The sequence below is a fragment of the Acartia tonsa genome, chromosome 8, assembly GCF_053477335.1.
Source record: "Acartia tonsa isolate MP-2025a chromosome 8, ASM5347733v1, whole genome shotgun sequence".
NCBI lineage: Eukaryota > Metazoa > Arthropoda > Copepoda > Calanoida > Acartiidae > Acartia > Acartia tonsa.
In genome coordinates, this window is record NC_137267.1 from 14,583,624 (window position 1) to 14,607,307 (window position 23,684).

At 32.0% G+C, this 23,684-nt stretch overlaps 1 protein-coding gene across 2 annotated transcripts in view; it reads left to right on the top strand.

Moving 5' to 3' along the window:
- The first annotated feature begins 473 nt into the window (after nucleotides 1-473).
- LOC145326077 (A-type potassium channel modulatory protein KCNIP1-like) overlaps nucleotides 474-23,684 on the top strand; it is a 114,339-nt gene continuing 91,128 nt past the window's right edge. Inside the window, exons 1-5 of one of the 2 annotated variants that reach the window (XM_080169175.1) lie at nucleotides 474-516; nucleotides 6,497-6,531; nucleotides 7,668-7,717; nucleotides 13,495-13,546; nucleotides 13,946-14,028. In XM_080169175.1, the coding sequence (XP_080025301.1) occupies nucleotides 484-516; nucleotides 6,497-6,531; nucleotides 7,668-7,717; nucleotides 13,495-13,546; nucleotides 13,946-14,028 (253 nt within the window). In that variant the 5' untranslated portion in view covers nucleotides 474-483. Of the gene's footprint in view, nucleotides 517-6,496; nucleotides 6,532-7,667; nucleotides 7,718-13,494; nucleotides 13,547-13,945; nucleotides 14,029-22,944; nucleotides 23,030-23,684 lie in introns of those variants that run through there. The other variant, XM_080169176.1, reaches the window with a different exon arrangement.

The window sequence follows — 23,684 nt, forward strand, 5'->3', positions numbered from 1 at the left end:
TGTCCATAAACGTTATCCTGTATCAAGCAGTTTTCCAACAAATTATTTAAATTTTGCTTCGACTCTTTCGATACTTTTATATTCTGATTATTCAGTTCAGACACTATACAAGGGTTAATGTGTTTGTTCTGCAGTTTCAGTGCTTCGCTTTTATGGATATTGTCATCCTTGTTTTTTAATAAAGAATACATAGGTTTCCATTTTAAAAGATGAATAGAGGGTATCTTAACAAAAATTTGGACATTTATACGAGAACATATCAAAAAATTGTTTAATTTCTACCACTCAATAATTTACTCATATCAATAATATATAAAACCGTATCGGTTCAGCGATTAGCGAGATCCTTCGGTACAAACAGATAGACAGACAGACACACAGAGGCACAGATATTCTGTGACTTTATCATGATGATTGTTGTCATCCTTATTTTATTGAATATGAGAAATTAATTAGTTTTATTTTTCAGACTTTAAACCTAAAATGAAAGATGAAGAACAAGTTCCATTAAAGCAGGTAGACACAATTACTTGTAGCAAAGCTACGCTCCACGCTTACAGATAGGTCGGTCAATTGGATGGTCGAAAAATTACAATATAATTTACCAATTTGCAGCTTTTCAGTTTGTCTGTCTTTAACATGTAAAGTAATTTATCTAATTTCATTGAAAAATAGCTTCGCTTGCAAAAGCAACCACTTTAATTATTCCTATATATCTATAATACAAAGTAGAACGATGTCTGTCTGTCTGTCTGTCTGTTTGTTTGTCTGTTTGTCTGTTTGTTTGTAGCGAAGGATCTCGCTAACCGCTGAACCGATCGGGTTCTCCTTAACAGGGTAGCTTCTCATAGTTCCCGGGAAGGTTTATAACTATTTTCTTGGGGGGTGGGACACCCCCAATCCCCCCAAAAATGAAAAATACCCCCCCCCCAAAAAAAAAAAAAAATTTTTCTTTTTAAAACTAAAATTGAAATAGTGGGATCGACTACTTCCCGCCCCCCCCCCCCCAAAAAAAAAAAAATTCCCTTCCAAAAAAAAATTTTTTTTTAATTTTTCTTTTAAATCTAAAATACGAAAAATTGGTTTGATCAAACCTCTTGGGGCAAAGCCCCTTGAGGCTAGGGGCGAAGCCGCTAGTATATATATATTATAAAAAAAAAAATTTCTCAATATTTTAACTTTTCTCTCTGATCAAATAATTTCTGAGAAAATTATTAACTAAATTGAATTTTCTTTAGAAACAAGGTAGACAACATTCCACAGAATAAACATTGCGTAGTGAACATGAACAAGTAATAAGTAAAAGACACAATTAGATATAAAAAATGAAGTATATCTATAATACAAAGTAGAATGATGTCTGTCTGTCTGTCCGTCCGTCTTTCTGACTGTCCGTCCGTCCGTCCCTTAATATCTCGGTAACCACTGAACCGATCGGATTCTACTCTTCAGGGTATATACCTATTGGTCCTGTAGTGGTTTTAAGCTATTTTCTTGGGGGTGGGACACCCCTAACCGCCCCAAAAAATGAAAATTCCCCCCCCCCCCAAAAAAAATAATTTTCTTGGGAACACATTAGACCAAGCACCAGTAGTACTTTATTTTTTTTTTAATTATCTCTTGGGGCAAAGCCCCTAGAGGCTAGGGGCGAAGCCGCTAGTTAAGATATACTCTTCTTGATGACTAGATGATCTTCGATAATTTCACATGTTGTCATTATTTATAGAAGCTATAATTCACTTTGTCTCTCCTTTTGACGGACCAATTTAACTACTGAATACTTAATGGTAGGAAAAATAAAAGGTTCCCAAACTAATTCAGACATTTCTCAAAAAATGACACACACAGATATTTAAAATGTTGAAGAGGCTTTGCTACTAAAATTAGTTAATCATCATTTCTCGTAATTCAGACTGAAAGGAATTAATTAATTAATTAAAAATAATCAAATAGAAAAACAATTCTATTTTGATTTGTTGAGAAGAGAAAAAGATACAAAGAGATGATTAAAAATGCTTTTCTTGGCTCGTAAAAATGTCCAAAGGTGGTGCAGTAACTACAGAAATATTTCATATTGTAGAATACATAACAGTAAACTACAATACAGTTAAAATATATAAATATTATGAAATAAAAAGAAAGATGAAGAAAGTCACAGGAATAAGGTATAGCCAACAAGCGAAATAAATCTAAAATGATATTTGGGGGTGCAGATAAAAGATCGTCAATTCTAGCATGTGTCGCATCCAACGACAGCTGAAAATCACTTAAAGGTTTTGTGATTTTTTCCCCGAATTAATTTCGATGTTGGTCAGAGAGAAGACTATGTAGAGACTTCTTTCATAAACTTTCAGAAGGGGAGTGTAGAATGGTTTTCAACTTCACCCCCCCCCCCACACCTCCCCCTGGGCAAAATTAAGGGGTAATATTTCATAGATCTGCTTCTTTAGAACACACTAAATGCAATTGGTAAATAACATTATCAAAAACTAACAATATTCTTACTAAGGAATGCACTGACAAATACATTTAAATCATAAATACCCTGCACAATACATAAAATCTACAGATAAAATGTACAAAAAAATTTCTGACCGAAAAATATTTGAGTATTTTGGTAACATAAAATACCTTGTTTAGGTCAAAAAAATATTTTTGCTTTTTACCTGGATGTTCAATAAGAAAAAATTGTTGTTCTATTATGAATCTTGGCATTTATAAGATTAATATGATTTGTTGACCTTTGCCAAGGTCATTATTTCTTAAATATAAAAAACATTCATACTAAACAAAAAGAAAGACAAGAATGACAACATCCAGAAGTTCATATAAATTGATTGAGAAGTTAAAAACTACATATCAATTTTTTGAAGGCATAAAATATAGTACCAATTACTTATATCAATTTAATTGAATAGGTAGATTTGTATAATACACCCTGTTACTTTAGAAATAACAAGCAGTACTAGTAGCATCCTTGCTTGACCCCTAGCATCTAGGGGCTTTGTCTTCTTCCGAAGGTGGAATAAGCAGAACAATAGCCTAAAACCATTCATTGATTTAGAAATAAATAGCCTTACACTACTCTGGGAATATGGAATCTTAAATTTTTTTTCTTCTTAAAATGTGAAAGGTTTTGTAAAAAGTAAATATATTATTTTGTAATTCTGAACAAAATGTATCTAATCTAAAGAAAATACAATAAAAAAATATAAACTTCTGCTTTTTGGACTTTAATCCTTAAAAATCACATTTTTATATCCGCGGAAAAATGTCTATAAAACCGTTATTGTTTAGATTAGATGTGCGAGAATTATTTTACACCCCTTTTTATTTATTTTACATTCTTTTGACGTATGGTATATATATATGTCCATAACCAATAATGTTTAAAACAATGTTTTGGAAGGGTTGATAGGTATTTTGGACTAATTAGAAAACTTTTATAATTTATCAGACGAGACAAAAGAACAGAACCGCATAATTTATATTATAGTAAAACAATGGAGGGGGAAGGGGTTAAATAACTGTATGTCCACACATCGAGGACCCTGTGTAGGAGAAAGAGGAGAGTAGAAAGAAAGTTGCTCGCAGAAACAAGATGTTTGTCTTTATGTCCCAAATTTTTTTTTCATAACCATCAAATCAATGTAGAGGGGTATTTTCCCTTCACTTACCCTCTTGAGACCCAGCCCATAATGGCTATGCACTAGGTCTATCCAGCTTTGGCTAAGGGTTTGCTGCTAATAGGGCTTTGCAATTTGAAATACAAATTATAAGATAAAAAGGGCAGAAATTTTTCTACTTATAAATGATTCTTCAATTTTAAAATATTTGTCCCATATTCCAAGACGAAGCCCAATCTGTACCACTCCTGTGACGTCATTAAATGAGGGAGATGAGAGGAGAAGTGGGAAAGAAAATCCCATAAAAAAGAGTTGGAGAATCCCTCATTTTTATGACGTAACAGAAATCAAAAGTGGTGCAAAATTGGTACAGATTGGGCTTTGTCATATTCCAAGGCAACAATGTGAAATGGAGGTAGTGTATAAGTTGATTGTTAACTGTTGTAAACTTAGTTTGCTATTTTCCCAGCTTTTTATTGATCAGTAGTTCTTCCAGTAGAAGGGGAGGGTCAAATCGTTAGTTTAGCCCAATACGTGTTTTACTTTATTAGAGAGCATAAAAATCTGGGGTAAGATCCAAGTAATAATATATCATCCATTAGAGACAATACAATTAACAAAGTGTAAAAGGAATTCGCCAACCAAGATCTTTAACGAGACTTCGCTAATGTATATGAACATTTGAATTTTGAGAACGTGTTGCCAAACTTTACAAAACTTTTAAAATTCTTAGGAAAAGAGTTGTCTGTCTATTTTTACAATTAATTACAAAGTTTTACTTGTTTATTCTAAGAACAATTTAAAAAGCATCGCAATTCTAAAGAAAATGTCGGTATTTTTCAAATGTGACGAGACAAAAATCTTTTAATTTTGACATTTTGGCAGCAACTCCTTTATAATTATAGCTTGAATTATTATTACTTAGATCTTACACCAAATTATCAAGTACTTTAATTAAGTAAAACTTGTAGCTGGATAAAAAAACGTTTCCTTTACACCATTAGCTCCTCTCCTACTGGATGAACAAACTGAACAATACGAGTAAGCAACCTAAATTGACGAACAAGTATTTCTCCTGTTATAATATCCACGAATTTTTATATCCATTATACCTTGTAATGTCGATAAGTTCTTTCTTCGATCATTCTTTCGTATTCTTTTATTAAAATTATTGAAATTTATTAAGACACCTGTCTCTACGCAGTTTATTCTTAATTTTGAATTGTAAAGTTGTCATTCTTGTTCTTTCTTAGAAAAGCAATAAATACTTTGGAAATAACAAATAGATTTGGTAGGGTGTTTCTTCACACACGTATGTTGTCTTATATTCGCTAAAAGACACAAACAACAATAGGGAGAGTTTAATGATGACAGTGATGACAGTGGAAAAAAAGGAAAAAATAAGACAGGAAGAGACTATAAAAGGGAAAGAGGTAAAGAAAGAAAGACAAAGTGAAAGAGAGAGAGAGAGAGAGAGAGAGAGAGAGAGAGAGAGAGAGAGAGAGAGAGAGAGAGAGAGAGAGAGAGAGAGAGAGAGAGAGAGAGAGAAGAGAGAGAGAGAGAGAGAGAGAGAGAGTGAGAGAAAGAAAGAAAGAAAGAAAGAAAGAAAGAAAGAAAGAAAGAAGGAAGGAAAGAAAGAAAGAAAGAAAAGAAAAACTTTCTGAACCAGCCAATCAAAATTCAAAGATAGTTGTGAAGCCAACTAATAAAAAAACAATAAAAGTTTGGGGATTAGTGTAAATAACAAAACTGTCCAATATCCCTTCCCTCACTGAGCTTTGCTATTAAGTTGAGGAGAGGAAAATCTTAATAAAATGCATCTAAACCGACAGACAGACACACTCCCTCACAAAGTAGTTTTGCTTTTGAAAATATAATATTTGGCAGATCTGAGAGCACAGCATAGATTTGCACTTTGTCTTAGACAGTGGGATTAAGGTTTTGGTAGGGAATAATAATCTGAAATTAAATCACTAGGTGGGTTGTATATTTCAATAAATAAACATATATAAATATTTATAAAAAAAAGAATTTTAAGACTTATGTACTTTACAGAAAATGTCTTTCTTATAAATTATGGTATTTTAAATCCTTTTCAAGTAGGGCTTTGAAACATATTAATATCAGCTCGATAAGAAACGGTTTTCATCAAAACTGAAAAATCATTTTCCACGAATGTTAAAATAAAAATTATAATATTAATACCCGTTTTGTTAGACAGGACCTTTGACCCCTCGCGGCTAACAAAACTGATTTTAATCTTATGATTTTTCTTGTTAATATCTGCGGAAAGCTGTGTATAATACGATACGGAAAATAACTTTTCCTGATAATATTTGTTCCTTATCCCATGTTGATCACATTTTGTAAACTGTAGATCTTAATTATTTGTCTCAATCCGATATTTACAAAGGGTACAAGGATATAACAATGGGAAATAGATTAAGCTTTTTCCAATTTTGGAATTCTTCTTTTAAAAGTAATAGAGAATTTCACTCACTCCCTTTTCTTTATCTATTAAAGTAATAGAACGTGTGTTTGTATCTATGTGTTTTTAGGGCGGCTTCTTATAGGTCCCGGGAATAATTTTTTTCAATATTTATTTTATAAAACACTATTTAAAATGAAGTGTCCATAGAGGCCTCTAGTGGCGTAACTGCTATTTTCATGTAACAAAAATAGTTTAAGGCCCGATTAGTACAGTATACAGTTATAAAACCAACTTTTAATTTAACTTTTAGGAGCAGTATTAATAATCATATCTCTTTTAACATGCATACCTTCTTGGACTACTGAAAGCCTGTCATCAATTACAAAAATGCACTAATAAAATAATTAGAGATAATTTATAAATTCTTCTTTATTTTTAGGAACTGCCAAGAAAACGTCGTGGAAAAGAAAAGAGGTAGGATAACTATTTTAGCCTTCAGTTAACATTTTTGTAGACATGAATGTTTCTGTCGACTGATCATAAAAATCAATTGAACCATTTGTATAAGTGGTTGTGGTTCTGCTACTTACATTCTCTTTAAAAAGAAAATCAATTAATTTCTAATCTAATAATTATTTTATCTTAACCAAATTTTGTAATATTCTTGTGAGAGAGAGAAAATACACAAGTGACAGGTTTAATTTTCTCAAAATCTCATGTCAAAAATTGTAGGTTTTCATAAATTCAGCCAATCATTTTACATTTCTAGTATAGCTTTACATAAAATCTAGCGAAATGTAAACAGTGGGGTGCAAATGTACAGGGTTTTCTTAGGTTATTTTGACTCCCCTTTGAAACATAATCGAGGAGAATGTAAAGTTTATAAAGGTGTTATTTTAATGTCCTACATATTTAAAATACTCAAAGACAAACAAGCTTCCTTTGATTGGTATATATGTTGAAGGATAAAAAAAAACATAGGGTACTTTTCTACACCATGATTTTTAGATCTATTTATCTTCTTCAGAACACATAATACCTCAAGTATGTTTTTTTATAAGGTTATTATTTTATATGCTATCCAATCCCAGCAACAATCAGGGGATGAAATACATCAAAACTTGTGTAAGATGGTATGCACATCTTAAAATATTCCACATGCAGATTGTGAATAGAATTAATTATTACAAAACAGATTCATAGAGCGAAAGAGAGAGTTAATTACCCCATACGGGCGGAGATGCTGTCAGAGACATTTAAACGAGATGAGCAAAATGTCTAATCTTCTGTCCAAACACCAGGAGTATTAGGTTATGTAACACCCATCAGACAACCAACCCTTTGATTGCACGACGTTTGTCTAAAAAGCCTTAACTGTGCATGGTAATGTTTGGACCAAGGCACCTAACAAAGTAGCAGTAGGAACCAGTTCTAACGTCTTTAGTTAGGACGCGGTGTTAAGCCGAGATTCGAACCTCCTCGACGTGTTGAGCCTAAGGTCACAGAGTCTGCTAGAATTTCTTTTTTAATTTTGACAAATTTTGGAACCAGTTTACCATCTAGATGTACTATATCTATTACTTCAAGAAATAATCAACGTTTAATTTCAGAGGATTATTTCAAGCACAGGATTCACTAGCCGTTGCGGCAAATAAAAAAGGTAATATCGTTTGTTTTTCAGCAAATTAATTCCATTTGAAATTGCTAACAATTTGGATATTTAGTGGTACGCAACTTGGAGTAAAACTTCTTTTATGCTGTAACTAAAGGGATGTTGGTGATAAAAGGGGGGGGGGGGGGGCTGGGTGAATGTGTTGTGGAAAATTTTTTACTTTTACTTACAATTGTCAATCAGAATCACAGTCCCTTGTCCCTGGTTTCATAAATTTCTTGCGAAAAAGAGAAAATTTCACCTTAACATTAAAGTCAGAAGTATGTAGATAAAATCAAGTGTAAAGTGTCTCTTCTCTTCTAAATTGTTTAATGACTGAAAATATAGGTTAGGTGTAAAAAATTGTGTAACAAAGCTACTCTACAAGTTCCCGTGTCTGTATTGCTTTTTGTCCGCCTGTAACTATGGTTGTCTATGTATATCTCTGTTGTTAAGATCTTTCTACACACATACACACAAACACACACACAAACTAAGTATATATTAAATATATTTCAAATAAAAGTTTAATTTTAATTTTTAAAACAGTTTTGTAATAAAAAAAAGTTTGTTGGCCGTGGGAGACTAAAACAAACATCATGATAAAATGGGCGTTGGACCATCATTACCGTCAAATTAGAAATTGTCAAAGCCAGTTTTTTATGCCTTGTATTCACTTCTTCCACCAATTAAAAAAATGTAAAATGCGAAGGGAAAGATTTAGATTTTAAAAAGAAAAGAAATAGCCTAAAACCATCCTTGGAATTGAAATTAACCAGTTCATTGGTTAGCAAATTCAAACAAAAAAAGTCTTACTTCTTTATAAATGTATATTAATTACTTCAGGCAATTTAAAAGCTTCTCAAAAAATTAAAATCCAATCGGACCAGCAATTTATGAAATCTTTAGCTTCAGACAAAAAAATAAGTATTTTATAATATTACTTGCTTTAACTTTGGGCCATTATGAGAGGTCATAAAAAAGCTTAAAACCATCTCCAAGACATTTATAAAGCTTCGCTTTTAAAAAAAATGGAACTTATTAGGACCTGCAAATTTCGAGATCTTGAGAAAAATTAACTATAATAATTTATATTTTAGCAATTCTGATTTTTGCGGTTTCATCAATATGCTTTTGTTCGTAATTGATTGCATACCACTAAAAACTTTTATATTAACATGACAAACTAAACTTTTAAAAACAGTTTGACATATTTCAGAATAAAATCTCATTTAACCAACAACAAAAAAGTTTAATACGGAAAGCGTGTTCTATAAAGCCTATCCTCTGACTCTAAGTGTGTAACTTTAATACTGTAACTTTTAAAAACATAGATATATTATAATAAAATCTTATCATTAGCTATGTTTAGTTTATAGGTTATAAAGTTTTTTTTTAATATATTGAATATTTAATAGTATTTAATGCTGATTTTTTTACCTGTAAATTTTCTGACAGTAAAAAATAATCATTATTGAGACCAATATTTGGTTTTCTATACCTTACAAAACTATTTTATGGTGTATGTGGAACAAAAAATAAAAATATAGAAATTTTCTTTTTAGAAATATATTACCAAAGTATATTTTTGCAGTAATGATGATAACTCTTAGTTAGCAACTTTTTCACAAAGAATAGAATCGACAATTTTTGCGATATTTCTACGGTACAGTTAAGACTTAAACATAATTTTTAAAAAATATTTTGCCATTAAGAAACTGTTCTTTTTTATTGAATACAGTATAAATTACATCCCTCTATTGAAAAAATATACACTTTACCTGATATACCAAATAACTTAAGAAACTCTAGGCTAGAGTCCAACATGGTCAAAGATCATAGAGTTTTATTTATATGAGGATAACCGAATATTATTAGAACTAGAACCAGGGGCGTCGAAACTTTTTTTTGTTTGGGTGGGGGCAAAATTTTTTAGGGGGGGGGGGGGGTAATTCGTTTTTTGGAGGGGGTAAAATGGCGCGCGAAGCAATTTTTTTTTACCCCCGGGGGTAAAATTTGCTTGAGGGGGGTAATTCCCCCCCCCTAAAATCTCTTGGCAGTGGTAAATTTTGTAATTTTATTCAATCTGTAGTATTAAAAATGTGCGCGAAGCGCACAAAATTTTTTTTTGTTACAGATTTTTTATTTTGGGGGGGTAAATACCCCCTCGTAAATGATTGGGGGTGCCTACTGCGCCCCCAGGGTAGAGGTAAATTTTAAATGGGAGGGGTAAAATTTAAAAAGTTTTGCAGGTGCCTACGGCACCCCCAAATTCGTTTAGGGGGTAATCCCCACTTTACCCCCCCCCCTTGGACGTATATGACCAGAACTACTCTTTTTAATCTTGACCTTTTTTCAATATGTCCGTTTTTGCTTACATAAATAGAATACTGTTTTTGCTTAATACCTGGCTATTGTTTAGTTTTGTATTATTCTCTATGTTATAACAATTGACAATTGATGATTAGAGTGTCTTTTATGTTTTGTTTTCTTTAGCCGCTGGCCATAATACACTGTCAAACATGGAGCTATTAGACTTTAATGTTTATATCGAATTACCATGAACTTTTTTCCTAGAATTTCATCGACATTATGGCCAGCTATTTTACCGTTTTTACAATAACAAAATATCATAATATTACTATCAATATACATATGTGTTAATTGTAAAGTTGCTTCGCTCTGAAAATAGTAGTATGTTGTTCTATATTGTTGTCTAAACATGTTTAACAAAACCTGTCTAGTTGAGTGATAAAAAATTCTACATTGTTTAACATCAAATAAATTAGTAGAAATTTCACAACTATTTACATTTTTAGAGAAATAAATATAAATTCTAAATAAACAAAATTGCGGATTTTATTATTAGCAAAGATTATAATTATATAACATATAAGAAACAAATTATAAAGGACAGACTGACGGACATCATGATTTTTAGAGTAGATGATCAGAAAAGGGTGTGCAAAAAAATTCGGACATTTTTAAAATTGAAATTGCGCGACTTGTGTTAATAGTAGAAAAATGTTATGCATACCATTAGAACCGATTAGAAGTCTATTTTTTTGGAAATATAAGAACGATTCCTCTGCTACGTATACTTACGGAGCTACGTGTTAAAATGTCCCAACTGATGTCAAACTTGACTTGCGAGTAAATTTGAAAATATAACTAAAAACTAGAGAAGATATTTTGCAAAAAGAGATGCCTACATTTTTTAATTTCAAATTGCGCGGCTTGTGTTAATAGTAGAAAAATGTTACGCATACCGTTAGAACCGCTATGAACTGTATTTTTTGGAAATATGAGAAAAGTTCCTGTGCTACAAATAATCTAGGAGCCAGATGGTAAAATGTTCCAAAATTTATTCGCAAGTCAAGTTTTAAGTCAGTTGGGACATTTTAACAAGTAGCTCCTAAACTATGCGTAGCACAGAAATCGTTTTTATATTTCCTAAAAAAAGACGGCTCAATACCAGCTGGGTATCCACAAATTCCCCAATAGTAGCTGAGTATCCATGCATATTTCCCAAGTGTAGTTAAATATACACACTTTTTCCCTATGGTAGTTGAATATCCTCAATAGTATCCTTTCATAATGCTGATTCCCATGACAATAAAGCACATTAATGCAAGCAATTCACACCTATCATTTAACTTTAAGACAGATTTAGGAACTAAATATTGAAAATCCATAAAAGTGAAGCTCTGTAATGAAAGGACAAACTAACATTAACAGGATAATAATGCAAAAGTCTATATAAAATTTTGGTAATTATGGTAAATTTGTTGCAAATTTGCTTAAGTATATGCTACTGTTTAAGGACATATTGACAATTTTAGGACTTGATTATTGAAATGCTTCACTAATAACATTGTACCTTATCATAATAAGAAGCAGTATTCCATAAATTAGATATCCTCAAACTTATAAATAATAAATACCATTTAGATATAATTCAATCAACATATGTTTTTGTCTAGAATTTAAGTTGTACAAAGAAGCTGAAAAATCTCCACCCACTTATTGCACCTTGCACTTTAAAACAAGGATGACAAAATCGGTAAAAGCGTAGTTGGGCATACAATAATTAATGTGCTTTACAGGAATCATAACGCCAAGTTTGAAATCGACAGACGGACAGACGCACAGACCCTTATTTTTAAAATGATTAATCTAATGATCAGGGCTAATAATCCAATATTTTTTTTAGACCAAAAATTCCTAAAGCCATGATTTTATAGAGTTGATATAATTTCCTAGAAATGTAGAAAAACTTGCTTTCATTTATTACATTATATGAAGAAAAAAATTGTTAAAGAGGTTTAAAAGCAACATGTTTAAAATTGACCTATGGACTTTCTATTATGTAATTGCTATGCTTCCTAAATCGTACCTTTTGTATTAAATTGATAGGACAATTCTAACGTGTATAAATTAACAAAAAGCTAACCAAAATGATTGTTTAAAAACTCCCCCCCCCCCCCAATGGTAGTTGAATATCCACACATTTTCCCAATGGTAGCTGAGTATCCAAAAATGACCCCAATAGTAGCTGAATATCCACATGGATACTCAGCTGGTATTGAGCCAAAAAGACTTCTTAGCGGTTCTAACGGTATGCGTAGTATTTTTCTACTATTAACACAAGCCGCGCAATTTCAATTTTAAAAATGTCCGCATTTTTTTTGCACACCCTGTATCTTCGAACATAAAAAATTTTAAACTTATGTATTCCAATTATATACAAATAGAAGCGTGTGTAATATTGGTCAGCAAACTCTTCACCAACACGGTTTTATATCTATCTTCAATAGCAGAAGATAGCTAAGATAAAACGTTGGTTCCTAACCGTATTAGACAGACGAACAGCTAAAAACATAGAGTAGCTTTAATATTGAAAACAGACAAGCGAACATTGACAGATATTAAGTAACGAAACATATTGGCAATTTGACAATATCTAAAAGATATTAAGCAATATATTTTAAGTTGCTACGCTTTACAAACTGTACCTTACTGTTACAGGAATCATCACGCCAAGATTATATTGAAAGGATAATTTAACCAAATATTAATGTCAAAGTTTTTCGGACCTATGTATGGATTAAACGGTATTAATGGATTTATGTTAAAACCAGATTTTCATGTTCACTAATAAAGTCAAACTAATAAATTAGTTCCATGTTAGCAACCTAAATTGACGACAATTTTTCCCTGTCATAATATTCACGTATATTCTATTTCAATTACTGTATTGTACCTTTGAAGAAATACGTCCCTGGTAGGTACATATATAAAAGATTTCAGCCAACAATAGTTTGTTTTCTTCTATACAATTCTCTAATCAATAGGTTATCAATAGATAATTCATCAATTTCAACAAAAATGATTTACATAACTATTAAATTCTAAAATTTTAGAGAAAAAATTTTGAAGAAAGAGAGAGAAAAATACTTTTAAGATTATTATTCATTTTAACACAAAGCATAAATTTCGCTTCAGTGGCGTTTTTTCGTTGGTTATTTCTAGAGGAAGTTTGTTCTTTTGTCCAACAATATCTTGCTAATCACTGAACCGAATTAGTTTTCATTTTTAGGAAGCTTCACATATGTCCGGTGAAACCCATATATTGTCATAGTTTTATGTCCTTATATAAGCCTTGTAAGAGTTTTATGTTCTTATACTCTGCCTGTCATCCCTAGATGCTAGGGGCGTAGGAAATCAACATTATTTAAAGTTGAATGCTGATGTTAGTACAATATTTAAATAAGTACTTATTTTAGAAAATACTGGCCGTTCAATGAGTAGAGACGGGTCAAGTCACAAAGAGGAAAGGTAAGAATTCAAAACACAGTCTCTCATCCGTTCGCTTCAAAACTTAATGGATATTTTTATTTAATAGTAATTGGTTAGTTACAACTATCTGTTTCCAAAAAACGTTAAAATTTTCCGACGACAGGTTAACTTTGTTTATCATTAGTGTAAATGTAAGTACATCAATTTATTGAACATTGTCTTATCCCTTAAGATCCCTGGTTATTGTTGATTTCCATAATTTTAAGCCTAATCCTATATAATTTTAAAAAGGATATAGTAGAAAATTATTGAAAATCACGGAACCTAACATAGAGGAATAATCACGAAACCTTCACACACAAAAAAATCACGGAACCTTTACTTTTAAAAATCGTCGAATTTACAAAAAATATAAATGCTATAATTATAATTTTACAGGAGTAGTGAAGGAAACGGGGGAGGGGGTGGATTTTCTGGATTGGTCAGAAAAGTCAGCAGCAAGATGTCTATCAGAGAAAAAGGTAAGGCAAAAAAGTTATGCTAAAAAAGACTAATTTGGTTAACTATTAAAGTGATTAAGATCATAAACAGTTTATAGTGAGATTTTGGTGAGAAGTGGTAAATAAAGCTCTCAAATTCAATACATTTATTTAATTAACTTAAGCAGTCATAATTATTTGTATAGCAATGACCAATATTGGATTAAGTCTATCTCTCTCTCTCTTTCTATCTCTCTCTCTCTCTCTCTCTCTCTTTCTCTCTTTCTCTCTTTCTCTCTCTCTCTCTCTCTCTCTCTCTCTCTCTCTCTCTCTCTCTCTCTCTCTCTCTCTCTCTCTCTCTCTCTCTCTCTCTCTCTCTCTCTCTCTCTCTCTCTCTCTCTCTCTCTCTCTCTCTCTCTCTCTCTCTCTCTCTCTCTCTCTCTCTCTCTCTCTCTCTCTCTCTCTCTCTCTCTCTCTCTCTTATTCTCTCTCTCTCTCTCTCTCTCTCTCTCTCTATCTCTCTCTCTCTCTCTCTCTCTCTCTTGACATTTATACTCTGAAAAGGTTTTAGTGGCTTTGTCTCTCTTTTCTTTCTTTCTCCCTCTTCGCTCTCTCTCTCTCTCTCTCTCTCTCTCTTTTTCTCGCTCTCTCTCTCTTGACATTTATACTCTGAAAAAGTTTTAGTGGCTTTGTCCCTAGCCTTTATAACATTATACCTAAGTATATTATTTTTTTTTGATTTTTGTATACCCTGAAAAGTATAGACTGATGAGTCCAGCGGTTAACAAGATCATAAGCTTCAAACAAGCAGATAGACGGACAGGCAGGCATCGTTCTACTTTGTATTACAAATTGTCGGATCATTAAACATAATCTCTCTTGATTAACATATATCAAAAGTGTTCTAATTCTATTAACCAGCAATATTTAGTGCAAAAAGTCAAAAATGATTTAAACAGTGGATAGTACCGTAGCTTAGAGATACAAATAGCTCAAAATAAATAATACAAAAAAATATAATCATAAATTGAAGCACTTACAAACGAAAATATAAAAATTGCTTCTTTAGTTGATTAAAGTTATTTGTTATTGGGTTTTTTAGACTTTCCTAGTTTATAATAACCAAATGAGTATTTGATTAGGGTTTCAGAAGTCTTTAATCCAATGAATAAGATAACGTGCTTACTACACACCTAAAATTTTCTTTAAAACTAGAAAATATAATAAAGAAAGACATGTTGTTGAAATATAATCTAGCTGTATAGAACAAACTGTGCGTGGTGAGAAAACTGCATTAGAATTGATGACCTCGCTTCAGTGCAAAATTAAATTTTCAAATTATTCGTTTATCTCCATTTTTATCTCACTTGGTAAGGTTAGATTTATTCAAACCATTTGTATGTACTTACATAAGTATTTAATGTGCAATGTTACTTTATCTTAAAGGGAGTATGCATGGAAAAATTATCATCTGATTATCTCACCTTAACTTTTATAAGCCCCTTTCTCTAAACTGATCAACCAAACACGTCCTGTTAACAAGGATTTATGTCTGGATTTTTAAAGAAATGATGGCCCGTTTTGCCTTATCTTGAAGATATTATTAATAAGATAATGGTAAGGTTTGACAATCAGATGATAATTTTTTTCCTGCAGAGTCCCTTTAATACGATTAGTAAAGGTGAAAAATGCTAGATGTAAAAACAAGGCGTAAATAGCAGACGGGGGAAATGCGTTTCAGAACAAAATCTTCCTAAAAGTATTTTCGGTTCTTAAGCTCATACATTTAAAACAACTGGTCCATTTAACATCCAGGCTAAACAAAGCAATGTTGAATTTAGAAATAATGAAATTAAAACGAGGAAACTAAAGTAGCATAATGCACTTAATATTTATACTGTCTTGCTAAATGAAAATGAACCTGTAAATTTGGATTTTGAATGTAATTTTGTAGCTTCTATTAAAATTTCAACCACAGATAATTGTATCTTAAGGTATAGAATTGTTATTGAAAACCAACAATTATAATAAACAAAATTAACTTTTCAATAGATCAAACTTATAAATGTAATTGTTTTTACCATCTAATCAATGTTTAGTCAAAGTGTCTACATTTTGTATCCAACGCATTGAACGTGTTCTTATTAATAGCTGTTTGACCGCGGGACAGAGCTCGAGATTTAAAACAAGAGTCAAACCGCGTATTTGAGTTTCAACCACTACTTGCTGTTCGATAAATAAACAACCAGACTGATTTCAAATCTCTTTGAAAAGTGATGAAAACCATGGAACTGAAACAAAATAAAACACATTAATTTAATATATAAAAAGGTACGATTAAACAAAAAATCATATCTTAATCATTCGACCAAACATAATACGTTACTAATAATAAATGCACAGGTTAAATGCTTAAGTTTTTCATAAACAAGTATTAAATAATTACCGTTTTCCAGAGCACGACAACAGAAAACTCAAGGAGAACCTTGACAGTGATACAATAGCTTTAAGCATATTTTGCCAACTGCATTGAACAAAAAGCCCTTGCAGGAGGGCCAGTAATTTTTTGAGAGTTTTAATACTTCAAGAGCCTTGCCCTTACCTAAGGTTCTTAACCTTGCATTTCTAATGATATTGGCACAATTTCGAGTGGTTGTAATTCCGGGGAGGGAGTGGACATTTGGCCGTTTAGTACAATATAGTCCCCAAAGTTTTATGAAGCGCTTTCTTAAATGTTTGTTAGACAACTTTGGGGACTTTAACTGAATTTTGGTTAGTTGGATCATAAGTTGAGTGTCTTTACGTTTGACCCATTAACCCCTGAGGGGGGGGGGGGCGTTGAACGCCCCCCCCCCTCAGTTTTTTTCTATCTCATTTTCTGTGTGTGAAAGATAAAGAGCCCAAACTGCGTGACTTTTTAAGTATGGGTATGACACATAACTGAGAGTTGGAATTGTTTTAATATCTCCATCCTGGCGGGCACAGGATGCCAGCAAACCTGGCAGGGTCATCCAGGTAAAGAGCAAAAATATTTTTTTTTGACTCAAACAAACCATTTTATCATACCAAAATACTAAAATATCATCCAGTTGTACATCCTTATATGAAATACAGCCGTTTAAAATTTTTAAGTAAAAAATAACTTAAAACAAAGGTTGTTAAATAAAAGGGTAAAGGAAGCGAAAATTGACTAAGACTTATAAAAGGTCGGAAATTCATTATTAAACAGGGGTTGTGCACCAAAAAATGTATCCCTCTAGCTCTAATAGGAACTGAGATAATAGGGGGGGGGGGCGTTGACCCCTCCCCCCCCCCCGACCGATTAAGGTGCGGCAAGGGGCCCGACTGTAAAGGGTTAATTGTAATTTATAAAAGGGATAATTTTGTGAATTATTATTGGGGATGTGCATCAATTAATCCGCAATAGTCTTATCCCTTTAGATTCCTAGTGTAACTCTATGTTTAGTAATTTTGAGGTAGAACGTGTGTTTAGATTCAGGTAGCGTGCATATACAGGGATATACAGGGATATAAAGGGATGTATTTGACCGAAAAAAATATGTACATCCCCAATAATGATAAACAAACTAGTAATTAAATTAGTGGTTGAAACTTTGAACACTCAACTAAATGAGCCAATCAATCAAAATTCACCATTGTTCCCAAAGTTGTTAAGTCAACGAATAAGAAAACGAAACATTATTATAGTATTAAACAGCCTATTGTCCCCTCTATCTCTGGTGCATATATCACAAGCTTATCTTAGGTGGGTTCTATAGTCGGAACTGTGATCACAGTTCTATCACATTGCTGTTCTATCACGGTATCTCACATTGCAGTACCTCGGGCGGCCATTTTTGTGTGTCGGTGCGTTCTATAAACATTACTGTGAGATGTAATACGGTAATATGGAACCGTGATAGAACGGCAATACTGCAGCTGTCAACAACAACAAAATCAACAACAAGAACTCATAAAAATGGAATATTAACCAAATGTCGTATTCATATTAGGTCATTTTAGCTTAATTTTTTAAAGTACAGAAAATGAAAAGGGAGAGGGGGAAAGGAAAGCCCCCCTAACACCCCCCTCCCCTTAAATTTTTTTTACTCAATTATAGATTATTTTTTTTCCAATGAAATATTTTATCTCCAAAAATTTTTTAAAAATTATTTAATTATCAAAATTAAAAAAAAAAAATATGTAGTTTTGAAAAATTAGACCTGTAAATTATTTAATTTTTTTTAATTGAATTTTTTTATCCCCTGCAAAGAGATCTTTTATAAATGCCCCGTTTTTTCATAATAGATCATGCTTTAAATGCATGATTTTTTGTTTTGTTTACAATTTTTTCGTCTGTAAAAGTAGGAATTTTGACAGCTTTTGATAGCTTATTCTGTGAGATGCTGCTCATCTCCCTGATCCATCTGTGATATCTACAGCAATGTGAGATGACGTCATAACAGCGATATGTTACAGCGATTGCGTATACCGTGAGATGACTTCTGAACGTCTAGCGTCAGATTTTTGTTGTTGATACCGTATTTGCAGCTGTTGATACCGTAACAGTTTTGTTTATAGAACCCACCTCTTATTAGGTTAATTTATAGTGTTCATTTGATATAACAAATTTATACGCATCTTTAGCATATGATTGTTCAAAGCGAAGCTTTTTTAAGTTTAAGGTCGGTCTGTTTGTCCATAACGGTTAGCTTTATTTTGTGTAACGGTTAGCTCTTCCATGGTTAATTTAGACATGTTAGTTTGTCCTATCTATTTGAAACTTTCCATGATGAAGATCTATAATAGTTAGGTACGATATGAAAGCTGATTTTTTTTCGTTTTTGACAACTTTTTAAAAATATGATATAATTACCGACGAACAACTATTTTAGGTTAGGTTAGGTTTTAGGCTAGGGAGCCGAGCGCTAAGGCTAGGCAGGCAAGGGGGCCGAGCGCTAAGGCTAGGCAGGCAAGGGGGCCAAGCGCTAAGGCTAGGCAGGCTAGGGAGCCGAGCGCTAAGGCCAGAGTTCATAGTTCGGGGGGGGGGGGGGGGGGGGTTGTACTCAAATTTTCAATATTGAAAAAAAAATTCTAAGAGAATAATACCAATTATATTATTATCCAATTCATCTGATTTTTGGAAAAATGTAGGACAACACAAGGTACAATAGTATAAGCAAGGCATCTCTATACACAAATCTAGAAATAAAAGTATGTCCTTTTACTGTATCCTGTTTACATTTACACAAGTATGCAACAAATTTATGTTCAATTTCGTTTAGACTTAGATTTTCATGTTCTGCTTATTAAGTACTGACACTCTACAAGAGTTTTTTTTTCGTTCGTCCTTCATCTGATTTTGGGTTTTATGGATTGGTTTAAATTAAAGATTGGTTTGCGTTTCTACTCACATATTTATCCTAGACTGCAATGCACAACTAGGATCTACTAACAAAGGTCAGTTAATTTAAAGGATCTTTAAAAAGCAAATAATATGTTTACTATTTTACTAATTCACAGTAACACTTTCTTAACTTGAAAGGAAGATTATTTGATATTGTAAGGAATAAGACAATGTGCAGTAAATTAATGTTGACTCCCTACTAAGATAAAAAATATCATTTTTTACATGAAATTATAGGTTCAAATGTTTGAACACTAAATTATTGCACAACTCGATAAAAATCTGTAAAGTTACTCAACATTTTTATGCCTGTTCAATGACCCCTTCTCCCTGAATTTTGTATTGCATTGTCGACTTCAAAGCAACTATTAGATAACAATGTATTTAGTATATACGTGGATATTATAACAGGGGAAAATTGTCGTCAATTTAACTTGCTAAAATAGAGCTCATTTATTGGTCAGTTTGTACATCCAGTAAGAAGGAAGGGGATAGAGGGAATTGGGGAATCGTTATTATATCCTGAGTGTTTCACTTTATTAGAGAACATGAAACTCCTGTTTATGATCCGAATAATAATATTATAATATATCAATTATGAAAAAAAAATATTTAACCCTGAACGGTTGGGGGGGGGGGGGGAGCGTTGAACGCCTCCCCCCCCCCCCCCTCCGGTTTTTTCTATCTCATTTTCTGTGTGTGAAAGATAAAGAGCCCAAACCTCATGTCTTTTTAGGAATGGGTATGACACATAACTGAGGGTTGGAATTTTTTGAATATTTCCATTCTGGCGGGCACAGGATGCCAGCAAACGGCAGGATCATCCAGGTAAAGGGCAAAAATATTTTTGACTTAAACAAAGCATTTTATCATACCAAAATAGTAAAATATCCTCTAGTAGTACATCCTCATATTAAATACAGGTGTTCAAGTCAATTTCAGGTTCCAGGTATGATCCTGCAGGTCCTGATCCTCCAGGTCTCCAGAAATCTTTAAAAGGCTACTCTGTAACCGCAATTTTTGACTTAGAGACTTTATAGTTTAAACTTAAGCTTTTCTTACATGTCTACACAACGTATTAAAATTTTATAAGGATCCGCCGCCGTTTCCCGCAAACTGCCAACTGCGGTGGCTGGTAGCTGGCAAGTACAGCTGCAGCCGCTAAAACTTATTTTTTTATATTTCTAATATAAAATTTACATAAAGATAAACATTTTCTGCAAAAAAAACTTTTCTTCTAGCTTCAAAAATAAATAAATTATAGCTGGTTTAATTTTTAAGTAAAAAAAGACCTAAAAACAAAGGTTATTAAATAAAAGGGTGAAGGAAGCGAAAAATGACTTTGATTTACTAAAGGTCGGAAATTCATTATCAAACAGAGGACTTGCACAAAAAATTTTGCTCTCTAGCTCTAATAGGAACTGAGATAATAGGGAGGGGGACCCTCCCCCCCCCCCCCCGACCGATTAAGGTGCGGCAAGGGCCCCGACTGTTAAGGGTTAATATATGTAGATAAAATTAGTTAGGTTGTTATCGCTTTTGCGTGAAAGTTTTCAATTCATATAAATAATACAGTGAGGAACTTAAGATCTCCCACACCACTTAGACAATCCAATTAACAATTTAAGGAAGTTCCGTTAGATTTTCATGTTTTATGTAAAAAAAAGGCCCACAGATACTTTTTTCTGATGCCGACGTGTGTGTTTTTATTAAGACATTTGTTTAGTATGCATCTAATTTATTTATTATTAATGGAATACATAGACAATTGTCTAATTGTACAACGTAAGGTTCTCCGAAGAATAGTTTCCTTATTAACTATTTAAAAAAGAGTGCTTTTACTAAAGCAACAGAAATACCCTTTTTCAAAAATGTTATTTATCCCAAGAAAAACTTTTACGGCCATAAAAAAACATCTATTACAATATGTTTAATTTTATCTCTTTAAATATTAGGTTTACAATAGCATGAGAAGCAGACAAAAAAATTAAGAAAACAAATTTAATGAGATAATTTTTAAAGTACGGTAAATCGATTTACACTCAAATAAAGATACACAAATATACCCTATTTTGACAACTCTAACCTACTTAATAAATTAACAGAAAGAGCAACCAATTCTCTACGGAGGGACATACAGGCCCTAATTATAGAAAATCTTTGCTTTTAACAGACTCTAATGACACATATGCTTTTTCAAATCTATATAACGATGAACAGAAAAAAAATATCACGTACCTTGAAACAACTTGTATGTTGTATCTGATAGTGTTTTGTCAAAAAAGTAGAAAAACGAAAAAAGATTCTAAGAATCGAATTTATTTAAGTGGGTGGTGAATTATTATTTTATTTTCAGTTAAAATGTTTCTTATGACAAAAATAGTTTAAATAGGCATAGTTCATTGCCGTGCACAATTAGAACTTTCAGACAAAGGTCATGCAATGAAATTGTTAGTTGTCTGTTGGACATTACATAATATCCCGCGTGTTTGGACAGCAAAGGAGGCATTGCTCCACCTTAGTTATAATGTGTATTTTTTAAAATGTATATACGGACTTTTTGGTATTAATTACGGTTTCTACACTTTTTTACTTATACCTAACCTTATGGAGAAAAGCCCTATTTTAAGAAACAATATATTGTAACTGTAAAAACATAATGAACAAGAATGACAACATCCATAAAAAATGTTATCAAAAAAAGTTTAAATTCAGCATGTTTTAAATGAACGTACGGACTTGCACAACGATAATAGAGTTGCTACGTTTTCTGATTCGTACCTAACTGTTATAGGAATCATCATACAAAGATTGAAATTGATGGGACATTTCTAACCTATCTATTTTAACGAAAAGATCTTTCCGTTACGGACGTAGGACGGACCGACCTTAAGTATAAATAGCTTTACTTGAAAAAGTTAGTGCTAACTTTTGTTGAACAGATCAATTAGTAGAAAAGCTTATGTTCAATTTGTCAGATAAAAGGTCTCTCGTGTCAAAGATAAATTTGAAATACATTTGCTAAATTGTCAGTTTTGGTAGCGCAGCCACTCTGTAGATCTTGATAACTTAGAAAAACAGTATGTTACTATAGGTATACCTTATTTTTAAAGAGAAGCTTTTTTAATTAAAGGGTATGTCCATTTTGCAATAACGGATAGCTCTGATCGAACTCTTAATTTTTGAAATCTTTTAGTTTTATAAAAACTATTTCTGTTTTCAATTTTTAGAAAATTAATTAACTAACTTCCACAACTTTTAAATGAAAATTTTATTTAACATTTAGGTAGTTCTTTATCTTTATTAGTTAATGGATAGGTAGATTTCATCAAGTCTTACTCCACAGGGTTCCCACCCAATACTCCCAAAAGTTACTTTCAACGTACAACGTACAAATGATGCGATAAACAGCAGAGAATTCTTCATATATACAATATACACTCAACCAAAGGTGTGCATGAGAGAGAGAGAGAGAGAGAGAAGAATAGATAGATATACATAGATAGAGAAAGTGAGAGGAAGATGTTGGAAATAATATTCAGTAGTTTGATGGAATTCTTTAGAAGTATATTATTCCTTCATATAAGTGATAATTAGAATAGAGATTTTGTTAAGAAGAAAAATGCTTCCTAATGAGTAATTTTATATCATACTATCTTCAAATGATTAATGTAAAACAGAAATAGCATAAGAATCTAATATAATATAAATAATATGCTGTAGCTTTGACTTCAGTAAAGCGTTTAATAAAAATAGTATCATTAAGCAATCAGTTTAAGCCACTTTATTTTTATAAATTTTAAAGTTTTGAAAATAATCCTAATTTTAATTCTATGAGATTAACAAATATAAAAGTAAACAAAAACAACATAATTACAAAGAATATCAAACTTTAAGTTTTACAACCACGATCTATCATTCGTTGGATTAAAACCTTTATTAATTAAATATATTAATTATTAAGTACAAATCTCCAACATCTAAACTTTTCCACCAATAAGTTATAGGTTATTTTTGTAATTGAGGGTGTACATCATTCTATTTTCCATTGCCTATAACGATGCTACAGTTTTACTTCATTGTTATCATTTTCAAGGCATACACACACACAATTTAAAATATAACAACTCAGAAAGGAAATTGGCACATAAAACATTGGGGAAATATTGTTTATCGTCTATTGCCTAATCCTTGAATTACCACCATAGGTTGACTATTATGAATTTAGAATTATTTGAGATATAATGTAAGATTTTTACTGACTAAAAAACACAAGACTTTTAGAGTACCT